Raw genomic sequence first — 11,199 nt, forward strand, 5'->3', positions numbered from 1 at the left:
AAAAAAACCAAACAACCAACCCCAACCCTGCTGCAGGATGTCCCCGTAAAACACAAAATGCATTTATTCACCGTTTTCTAAATTGTTTCATTTCAGAGGTTTACAAACGAGGACCACCTGGCGGTTCATAAACACAAGCATGAGATGACATTGAAATTCGGCCCCGCTCGAACCGACTCAGTCATCATCGCAGGTATGTGGCGTTCAATCCAGGCCAGCTCGGAAAACGGCGCACATTAATATAGCACGACTGCAAGATTAATACCAGGGACCAGATGCACTGAAAAACGTCTCTACCTCCCATAAAAACCTCTTGTGATCTGCATTTAATCAGGAGGAAAGGAAAGCCAGAGGCTTCCAAGTTTCTTTTTTTTTTTTTTTCTCTTTTTTTTTATGAGAGTATCAGGTTTTGTGGGGTTTTTTTTTTTTTTGGGGGGTGGGGTGGGGTGGGCAGTGGTTTAGCTCTCACCCTTTTTATTAAGACTAGAAGATTTATGGGCAAAAGGGCTTTTTGCCTTTCTGCCTGCGCTTTGAGGACGATGAAGGGGATCTGACAAACCCCGCTTCCTCTCCTCGGCCTGGGTGTCAATTTTCCCCGGCTTTTAGGCCAGCAGTTAATAAATTAAACCGCCGTCGTGGGCAGTGGCTACTGCCGAGAGTACGGTAACAGAGCCCCAAACGAGGCGCTCCGGCGGCGCGCGGTCAATGCAGTCTTTATAAGATTTGGGGGGGGAAAAAAGAGGAAAAAAAACCCAACAACCAACCCCACGTGTATCGGTGTCTGGCAGCAGATCGTGGCCGGTTACAACCACCGCCTCGGCCATCCCCTTTCGTTCTTAAAAGGGTGTGAGGTTTGTGTTCCCACTGGATAAAAAGAATAAGAAAAGGGGAGGGAATGTTTTCTGAAGCCCGGAGGGGGCGTAAGGGGAAAGGAAGCGTCCGGCGCTCTTTCCCCGGGTTCATCTCCGGCCCGAATTCGGCGTCGCCGTAGGAAATAGCAATTCGGTTGGGTTCTTAAAGCCTTGAGGTTAATTAGGAGCTGTGGGTAGGGCTGTGAGAGAGCTCCCGCAGCCTTTGCCGGGAGGGCAGAAAGCTCTCCCCGGGAGGGGGGGAGGACGGACGGACGCGCAGAGATGAAACGGGCTCCCGGGGGGAGAACTCATTTCGAGTGGGATCGGGCTAAAGGGAGTCGACGGCAGAGAATTCGGGGCAGGGGCTGAACAAAAACTGGAGTTTCCCAAAGGTTGTTGGCTTTTTTTGGTTTTTTTTTTTACTTCCCCTTCGGTTCACCCCCTTTCTAAACGGGGGGCGCAGCGGGAGGGTTCGCTTTGGCGTGATAAACCCCGTGTTAATTGGCCGGGTGGGGATGGGGGGACACACACACATGGAGAAATGGGGTACGGTCCTGTCCGCAGCTGAAGTCCCACCTGCTGGAACAGGGGTGAAACGTGGAAAGTCCTCATCTCTGCTGCTCCCAGAGGTGTGTGTTCCTCCTTTGCGCAAATTCTCACCGGTAAAGCCCCTGGTTGGGGTGAAACGCGTCGGTCCGAGCACCAGGAGCAGCGGCCAGGGTGGGTCTGACCCCCTCTCCCGCCTCCTCTGGCCTGATGCTCGGTGGGCTGCTGCGGGGTGAGCCACAAAGTGGGGGAAAAAAAAAAAAAACCCAACCCAAAACCCCCAAATTTTTGTAGCTGTGGGCAGTGCAAGACCAGTTTGTTCAAGACAGGCTTTCCCTGGCTGCGATCCTGACGGCAGATAGAGCTGCTGGCGGCTTTGCGAGGGCTGTAAAGCGGCTTTGAGCGGTGAGATCTGAGGTGTTATTGCCCGACGTTCCTAATATCCTTTATTTTTAATTTTTTTTTTAAGCCACCATTTTGTCTCTGGCTTTTTTCTTCGTTCTCTTCCCTCCGTCTCGCCTTTGTGCCGAGCCCAGGGCAGCAGCCCCCGTGTTAATGAGGATTCCGCCTACGTCTTTTGCCGTAACTCCGTGGTTAAGCTTAAAGAGAGCCGTAAAGAATTGTTCTCTCTCTGCCGGTTATCGCTGGTGGCAGCGAGACGTGTTTAAATGGGGACGTGTGCTTCTGGGGTGATGCCGTGGGTGCAAGAGCCGCTGCAATTCCTGGAGGTACGAACTGGGGCAAAAGATAGGACGAGAGAGGTTAAAATGGCTTCGCTTCGTGGCACCGGTGGGATTCGGGCCCCGGGCTGACGTGTGCAGCTCGGAAGGACATGGCTAAATGGGGAATGGTCTGAAAAGAGCCCCGAGAGCCGTAAAAGCGCTGGAAAAACAGCCTCCTGCTGAGATCTTTAGTTGACAAAGTTCCTTGGTTTAATGAAGAGAGATTTGGGGGGGAACCGAAGTGCGCTCGGAGGAGGCCTTTGCTTTATTAACAAAAAACCCGATGGGGTTTAAAGTCAGCCCGGAAATAAAGCGTGGTTCTGCGACAGCGAGGCGAAGTCATCGCCGGAGTCGCTTGAAATTGAAACGGGACGTTTTCCGTAGACGCTCCATCTCCAGCGCAGCTCTTGCGCCGGCACGGAGAGCGTCCGTGCCGAATGCCCCGCGTCTGACGCAGGAGGTCAGGTGAAACTATCTCAGGGATCCCCCTTCCTGCCTCAAAAAAAAAAAAAAAAAGTAGATCTGCCAGATGGATTCTTTCGGTGTAGCGGGCTCGTGCTGGGCTCCCGCTAGTACCTGGACTCCTGACCTAACGTCACGCAGAAAAACGAGGCGCGCCGGGAGCGGGGAGATTTCTTTCTGCTTTACGGCCCTGGGCGATGGCCAGAGAGATCATGACTCAACGTGTTAATACGGTGGAAAACGGGTCCCCGGAGGGATTGCTTTGGACAGCGGTGGTAATTATTAGCACTCCCACGTAGCCGTCTGTCCTACGCTGCACGTTAACGTACGGAGCCGGCGCAGGGAGGGAAGCGGCTCTGCCCGGCTCTGTTCCACATCAGCGCTGGAGCTGCTCCGAGCGGCTCTTTCCCCTCTCGTCGCGCCGTATTTTAAAGATCTGCTGTTTCGGGGAGATCAAACCCCGCTATTTTCCTGCCTGGCGGCGGCAATTCCAATAGGGATGGGCAAAACCCCTGGGGTGGGAAGGGACAAGACGCGACCCAAAAGGGGGAATTTCGCAGAAATCACTGCACGCCTCTCGCTGCGATGGTTCTTTGTTTTAAAAACAGAAACAAAAATCAACAAGAAATGGGTTTTCCCCTTTCTGAATTGTCACTCGCTTTGCAAACACGGTGCGCGCCGTAGCGGGAAAGCATCCAGGCTTTCCCAAACCAGCGGGGCCGCCTCTGCCGGGGGTCCTCGGAGAGGATTCAGGTGGTTAAAATGAATTTTGTGACCTCTCTCTGACCGGTGCTTGATGTTACCCCCCCCCCAAACAGATCAGACTCCGACCCCGACTCGCTTCTTGAAAAACTGCGAAGAAGTGGGACTCTTCAATGAACTGGCCAGCTCCTTTGAGCACGAGTTCAAGAAAGCCGCAGAGGATGACGAGAAAAAGGCAAGAGGCAAAGGCCACCGTCGCCGTAAAACTGAGCCGGGCGCATACTGGGGGGGCAGAGGGGGGGACGGTGCTGGTGCGGTGCGAGGGGTACGTTAGAGGGGAACTGAGTGTGCTCTGGGATTTAATACGCTGCCTTACACGGGATGTTTGTTTTTTTAACTCGGGTGCCTTTGGCTGGCTGTCCCGCAACCCGAGGCCTGGTGAGAGCGGATTTTAATGGTTTGTTATTCCTTTGGCTTTGCGCTTCAAGAAAAAAAATAAAAAGAAAGGGGGGGGGGGGGGAGGCCCCAAAAAGCCTCTCCACGGGAAGGGGATGCAGGAAAAGAGCAGGATGCTTTAAGCGCTCAGGATCTGAGCAAAAAACTCCCTCAGAGCCTCCCGGGGGATCAAAATCCTTAACGGCGATGACTTTGAAGCGCAGGGAGGGGACCGAGCTGGGCCGTGCGCCTTCGGCGTTCGAATGGTGTCACCGTCCGTGCAAACAGAGAGGGGAGGAGGAGGCTTTTTCTAACAAAGAGCTCCCTCGTATGCAAGCGGTATCGATTCAGGCTGCCCCTGCCAACCTCAGGAGCGCGAGGGTCTGAAGGACGACGGGATCTCGTCGGATAGCAGCTAATTAAAAATATTTCCCCCCCTCCCAACCCCCCCTTCCCCACCCTTTTCCAGGATCTGAGGAGCAGCAGATGCGTATTGGGCTCTTAGACTGGCACATACATTTACTAAATTGATATATGTCCGTACATACGCTCACAGTCAGCGGCGCTGCTCGGAAATAAACTGCGGGAGCAGAGCCGCGTAAATCTTCGCCGAGATGGGGAACGGAGGAATTCAGAATTAAAACTGAAAACTGTCTTTCACCCGCTCTCCTAATAACAGGGCTCTTTAAAGCATAAATTGATCTCTCTCATTGGTATGCCGCAGGGCTGCGTGGCGGTTTATGCTCTCGATTCCCTCCCTGCCTTTTGTTCTCCGCAGCCCGGACCCCCAGCGCTGGGAGAAGGTGGCTTTTCCTTTGCGGTCGAGCAGCCCGCAGTCTAGCCGACCGTTTTATATAGAAGACCACCCATCTCCTGGGCTGTGCTCCCGAATAGCCGCCGCGCAGATATTTTCCCTGGTTTTATTTATTTATTTATTTATTTGGCTTTAGGATGACTGCAGTGGAATTATTTCTACCGGCAGAACGGGGCGAACGGGGCAGCGTGATGCCCTTGGGGGGAGTGCGTGTGTGATTTCAGGTGTTAGGGCGAGCGTTATCCCTCCTAGAAAACCTCGGCGCGGGCAAAGTCGCTGGCCCACGTGGCTCGTCGCTCGCCCAACCTGCCCGGAGCTGCCCCGCTGCCTTTCTGAGATGCTTTTTTTCACCGTTTGGCCCCATCCAGCCCCGTTGCTGCTGGTGTTGTTTTGTCCTCCAGTTCCCAGGGTGGTCTCCGCACCAGCATGTTAATTAAAACCAGAGGCGCAGCGGGAGCTTCCCCGGAGGCACTTTAAGTGGTTTGAAACTTTCCTGCATGTTAATCCCTTCTCCTTTGCGATTCCCACTGCGACGTCTCTGCGTAAGAGGGCAGGTAGACGGTTACCGCACAGACAGCGAGTGAAGCCCCCGCGTAAATCAGTGCAGAGCAAAGCCCTCGCGTAAATCGGTGCAGAGCGAAGCCCCCGCCTAAATCGGTGCAGAGCGGAGGCGTTGGAGCCTCACCCCGCTCCGGAGCATCCGCAGATGCCCGGATTTACCCTCTTGCCGCAATTTTCCCTCCCTTGGGAGAACTTAAAAACTGCAGCAAAGGAGGAGGTTTAGGCTGGATGCTGGGACAAACCGTCGGCAGTCGGGCACGGGAAGGAAAGCGCTGGGATTGATTGTGCGGGGAGGGAGAGCAGGTTGGACAAAACAGCCGTCAGGACTGATTTAGGGCGAGTTTCTCCTGCCCCGGACAGACGGACGGAGGGAGAGAGAGAGGGAGGGAGGGAGGGAGGGAGGGACCGGGTGATTTGCGAGGTCTGTCGGAGCCCGGTTTGAATGCAGCATCCCTGCAGTCGGAGTCTCGCTCCGTTGCCCGCTCCTCGCCTACGCCATCTTCTCCCGGGTCTTTCTCTTCCTCCAGGTCCGGAGAGGGGAGAGGTGACCGCTCGGTTTAGTCCGTCCGTCTGTCCCCCCCCTCCCTTATTGTCACCCTGTCCTTTTCCCCGTCCCCAGAAAGTCATTAACTGGTTAAAACGGGGCACGTGGCGCTGCGGGAAACCCGGGGTGGTGGCAAGCTGCCAGGGCCAGGCATATGGTTGGGTTTTATTTTAATGGGGCGCTCATAGATATTTAATAACTTGCATGGCTCTTTGTTTGCTTTTGATAATCGGGCAATAAAATAATTCAGGCTGATTTATACAATGCTTTACAGCTCTGCTGCGAATGAAAGTGCCTTCTGTAACTCGCAGGCGTTTGGCTTTGTTACCTGTTCTCCTTCGCAGAGCCCTTTTATGAAAAAAACGACCCAAAAAAAGCTAACCCGTGGAAAGAATTGTGTGTGTGTGTTACTGAGAAACCACAAAATGGTGCCATCTGCGGCAGAGACCGTCTTTCGTAGGCCCCCGTCTCTGCTTGGCCGGGGCCGGCGCGACACGGCACTGCTCTCCGCCTCGGGCTCCCAGATGCTACTTCAGTACAAATAAATAATAATAATTTGGCAAGAGCTCAGAGCTGTAGCTCTTCCTCTGGGAGCAGCCGAATGTTTCACAAACAATATGAGCTAATTGTCCTTTCAATCCGTGACTGGTTTTCCTGTAGAGTGCCGGAGCCCTGGACATGTCTCTGCCCTCCACCCCGGACGTTAAGATAAAGGAGGAAGAACCGGTGGAGGTGGATTCTTCTCCGCCAGACAGCCCCGCGTCGAACCCGCGGTCGCCGCAGAACAAGGAGAAGGTACGTCTCCCCGACCGTGTCAAGCGGAGGAGGCGGTGGTGTCACCTTCTCCGGATGAGGACGAGTTTTTTTCTCCGCTTGGGTGCCAAAGCCTGATGCGGGCTCGTGAGGTTCCCCTCATTTTAGAAAGAAAAAGAGAAGTGTGATCGCTAAAATACACGTCTGCCGCCCTTAAGTCTCCACCTGGGTTTGGCCGATGCAGAAAACTTTCCTCTCCGCCCTGGGGATGCTTTTCCGGTGGGGCGAAAGTGCCAAACAAGTAACACGTCTTCTCCGAAACCGGCTCCCTCTGCGCCGGCGGGGCTGCCTGGCCATCCAGAGCGGCTTAGTCCGGGTGACACAGTCTCCGTCTGAATAACGTCCCGCTCCGGAGACGTTAGCTGGGGCTGGAGCGGTAATTGGGAGAGGGGGATGAGTTCCCCGGGGCTGCTGCAGGCGGCAAGAGTGTGAATTTCTGTGTCCCGTTCCCTGCGCTGACATCAGGTCGGGGTGGCTTTGGGTGAGTCGCTCCCCTCCGTGCCTCAGTTTCTGCACTGAAGGTGCCTCAATTCTCACTAAATCGCTTTTAAGCCCTCAGAAGGAAGAGACGGCCAGGTTATAGAATCACAGAAGGGTTTGGGTTGGAAGGGACCTTGAATATCATCCATTTCCCCACCCCTGCCCTGGGCAGGAACACCTCCCACCAGCCCAGGTTGCTCCAAGCCCCGTCCAGCCTGGCCTCGAACACCTCCAGGGATGGGGCAGCCACAGCCAACCTTCTCTGGCCAACCTCTTCCAGTGCCTCACCGCCCTCGGAGTGCAAAATTATTAAGCTAATAAGTAACGGCCTATCTCCTTTTTGACTGTTGATCTTCTCCAGGAGATCGCCTCCAAACCTGTCATCATTTCTACGCCTACTCCGACCATCGTGCGTCCGGGCTCGCTGCCCCTACACTTGGGTTACGACCCGCTGCACCCTACGCTGCCGTCCCCGACCTCGGTCATCACCCAGGCTCCCCCCTCCAACAGACAGCTTGGGTAAGTACGGAGGAGGGACACGCACGCCGAGGTTTTTCTCCCGTACCGTCAGGCTTCCTGGGCAGTAATTAGGTACCTAAATAAGTTCCTTGATTGTCGGAACGACTGAGGTGCCGCCATCCCCGCTGTGGCTGCTTGGGCATAAGGGCCTCGTTGCCGCGCTTGTCTGCGAAAGCAGAATGGAGTGTAAGTGCAGAAAGCGGGAACTAATTGTCCTGGTGTAACGAAACGAGGCAAAACTCACCGCGGGGAGAAATTAAACCCAATCCCCAAACACGTTGACACGACACTCGCTGTCTACGATGGGAGCGTGGCCCGACTGGGGACTCCCGAGTCGCTTTTGCAGCCTGATGCGGCGGAGAGAGCTCGGCTGAACCGGCGGTAGGAAATCGTCTGGATCTTTAATGGCTGTGGGATTTTCTCAGACAGCTGCTGCCTCCGAAGTGTAACCTCTTCTGCAACCTGCTGGCCTCCTTCATGGTCAGCTCCTGCCTCGGGAGCTGTTTGTTTCAGCACATCTAATGACCTCCTCCTTTTTTATCCCTTTAACAATCTGGATCGCGGGCTCCGGAGATTATGAGCCACGCTGGTAGGTAGCTCCTGCCCCGCACATAAAAGGAAGGAGCCTGAAGGATGCAGGAAACACATTACAATGAGCCCTCAGGAGACGCAGAGTTAGCCCCGCTTCTATTCTTTGGGGTCAGGATGCTGCTTTTTTGCTGTGCTCCTCGCCTCTTTCTAATTACCCTTGCTTGAGGCCGGCTCCTTACATTAAGCAGCCCGTTATTATTTTTTCTTTTTCTTTTTTTTTTTTTTTTGGCGGCTGTCAGTTCATATTTTTGTGTGTGTTTTTTGCTTTGACCCTCTGGCACCATCAATCCAACCTTCCTGACGGAAAGTTTTAAATCCTGTCTGGAGGCATTAAGGGGTTAAGTGATTGTCCTGAGGTTTTGAAAGGGCATTATATTCCTTCTGTAACCCCTCGCGGGGCTGTTCGGAACCTACTCCCCTCGTGCTTCGAGGCAGGAAAAAATCGGAACTGGAGTAAACTCAGCTTTAATCTGATTTTATGTGCCCTTTGCAGCCCACGGGGGTAGATCCCTTCCAGGGCGTGAGAGTTGAAGACGGTCTACGGCGAGGTGGGGCTGCAGCTTTAACGAGGGTCTGTTCGTTAGGACCAGGGCGGAGGTGGTGGGGTTGTCAACGTGACAGAGATGGAGGGGAGGCTGTGACCTCCCTGTAACTCGGCTTGTTAGGCTGGGATTTTCAAAGCAGCCCGGAGGATTTGGGATGCCCAATAGAAATGACTGAGAGTCGAGCCTTCGCGTTCCCCAGGCAGCCTTAAAAATTCCAGCCTGACTTATTGGCGCGATGAACTCCCCCCTTCTCTGACCCGCGTCCCCTGCTTCTCCCCACCCTGCCGTTACTCCGTGCCCAGCGCGGCTTCCTCCGCGGATCCCCGGCAGCCCAACCTCCTCCGTCCCCTTCCCCGGGCTCGGCAGAGAACACAGAATTGGGACAACAGAGGCAACAGCGAATGGTTTTGGTTTTTTTCTCCCTTCCCCAAAGTCAGGCCCCCGACAGCTCTGCTCTTCCCGGCTCATCTTCTCTTCCCGGCTCATCTTCTCTTCCCAGCTCATCTTCTCTTCCCGGCTCATCTCTGCCTCCACTCGGCTCCCTCCTGCGCTGTTGTGAGCTGAGGAGGAGCTGGAGCTCAGCCCTTGCTGGTGGGGATGGTTTTCTTCCTCTCCCCATCAGCAGGAGCAGATCAGCTCCGGCTTTTCCTCCGCTCTCCTACTAAGGCTGAGTCCGGAGGGTCGGGGCCGGAGCACGGTGGGGTTTGTGACACTCCGAGATGGAGGCAGAGTTGTGCCTGTTTGTCACCGCACGCAGAAACGCCGCCTTTCGCCGCAAACTGATCTGCGACGGAAAAAGTTCTTGGTATTTTTAATTTGTCACAATACAGGCTGCGGCGCGGTCGCCTCCTCCCCCAGCCTGCGGCGAGCGGGGCCGTTCCCGTCTCCCAGCGCCGTTGTCTGGGCGGACACGAGCCAGCCCTGCGTCGACTCCACGTTTAGCAGCTTTTCTCCGGAGTAAAGAGTCGGAAGCGCTTGTTAATGGAAAGCTAAATCCTTCCGACCCTTCTCCTGGGAGCTCGGCAGAGGTGGCTCACGGGCTCAGACGTGGGCAGGAGCATCTGCCCGCGGCCCCCCGTCTGCCCCGTGCCACGCTCAGCCCGGGAGGACGCTTCCGGAGCTGCAGCAGCCCCTGGATGCGCTTTTCTGTCTGTTCAGATGGCCGTCGTGTCTTTTTGGCCGACCGGCGTACGCCCAGGGGTTATCCAGGGCACATTGTCACGGAGCGAACGGCAGCCTGGCTCACCTCGGCAGCCTGGGTCGCCTCGGCGTGACGTTGGCCGGTGCGGCTGCGGGAGCCCACGCGTGCTCAGCTGAGCTTTGCACCCGCCCGTGCAGAACGCCCCGTTCAGAAAGGGGAAAACGAGCCCAAATCCGCTAAGCAGGGTTTAATTTGCGCTTCTGCCCTTGAAGCTCACGGGGCTCCACGAGAACTTGAATTGTTGTCTCTCCAGGTCTCCCACAGGTTCCCTTCCGCTCGTGGTGCAGCTTGCGAACGGACAGACCATGCCGGTCCTCCCAGGCCCTCCCGTACAGATGCCTTCTGTTATATCGGTGAGACAAACTTCCGACGCGGCTCCGCGTGGCGGAGGACGGGGACGATGTTTTTCCCTTGCCAAATACAGGCGGTACACTTCCATTTTGTCAAAATTAAAATATACCTCCCCCTCTGTGCGAGATACGACTGGAAGAGGAGGAGGAGGAGGAGGAGGGGGCCCAGCTTTGGCAAGGTAGTAATAACGTGTCGATCACACTAGAGGGCAATAAGTCTGGAAAAAAACAAAGCTTTGCCCGGACAGATGGCTCATGCCATTGATCCCGGGCTGGGAACTGTAGGATCCCTGATTAGCTGCTTCCATTTGGAACAGCGTGCCTCAATTGAAACCGTTCGAGCTTGCAGAGAACATGTTGGTCTTCGCAGGCCAGGAGAGCCGCCCTAACCTCGCCAGCGTGCTAAAGAGCTGTTTGAATATCAGCCCTGGTGGGTTGTGTCTTTTTTTTTTTTTGTTTTTTTTTTTTTTTTTCCGGCGTGCGGAGTAATTTTTCCGCCGTGCGGAACTCGCGAGCGGATTTGCCCGGTGGGTGGCTCGTACGTCTTGCGAAGGCTTGGGCTCCCCACCAGGCAGCCCGCGTGAATCCCGTCTGTCCTGCTGGGCACGTCTTTTGGGTTTGGAGTGAGTAATGGCCAAAACCTTCTGCCTCCAGTGACGGGAGTGTTGACGGCAAAGTAGGCAGATGCGCCGGCAGCTTGGCGTCGCCTGCGGGCACGGAAACATCCTCACACCTTCCCGCTGGTTTGAAACACAACTTGGGTGTGTAGTGCTTTGCAACGGCGTACCTGAGCGGCGAGGAAGCGCAAATTTGGGGGGTTTTTGTCCCCTTTTTGGTGAGGCAGAAAGCCCTCGGTGTTTAGGAGGGGATGCTGTGACTTCCCCTCGGTGTTGCGGCAGCTTTTTGCGTCATTGCTGGGCAGAGAAAACCAGAGGGGATCTCCTGCCTTCCCTCTCCATCCTGTACCGGTGGGGAAAAGCCCTCCGGGAGGGATGGGAAGGAGGGAGGCTGTGGGGCTGCCCTCCTCCCCGTCCTCAGCACTGGGCTGGCAGGGCTGGGGGGG

The 11,199-nt window shown here is 55.4% G+C and overlaps 1 protein-coding gene across 2 annotated transcripts in view; it reads left to right on the forward strand.

The window, feature by feature from the left end:
• Window positions 1-11,199, forward strand: part of ATF7 (activating transcription factor 7) — a 49,495-nt gene that overhangs the window by 28,208 nt on the left and 10,088 nt on the right. Inside the window, exons 2-6 of one of the 2 annotated variants that reach the window (XM_009881660.1) lie at window positions 97-193; window positions 3,400-3,537; window positions 6,308-6,432; window positions 7,292-7,449; window positions 10,040-10,139. In XM_009881660.1, coding sequence (XP_009879962.1) covers window positions 97-193; window positions 3,400-3,537; window positions 6,308-6,432; window positions 7,292-7,449; window positions 10,040-10,139 — 618 coding nt within the window. The remainder of the gene's footprint in view (window positions 1-96; window positions 194-3,399; window positions 3,538-6,307; window positions 6,433-7,291; window positions 7,450-10,039; window positions 10,140-11,199) is intronic. The other variant, XM_009881661.1, reaches the window with a different exon arrangement.

This window comes from Charadrius vociferus, unplaced genomic scaffold (assembly GCF_000708025.1).
Source record: "Charadrius vociferus isolate BGI_N301 unplaced genomic scaffold, ASM70802v2 scaffold2403, whole genome shotgun sequence".
NCBI classification, from domain to species: Eukaryota; Metazoa; Chordata; class Aves; order Charadriiformes; family Charadriidae; genus Charadrius; species Charadrius vociferus.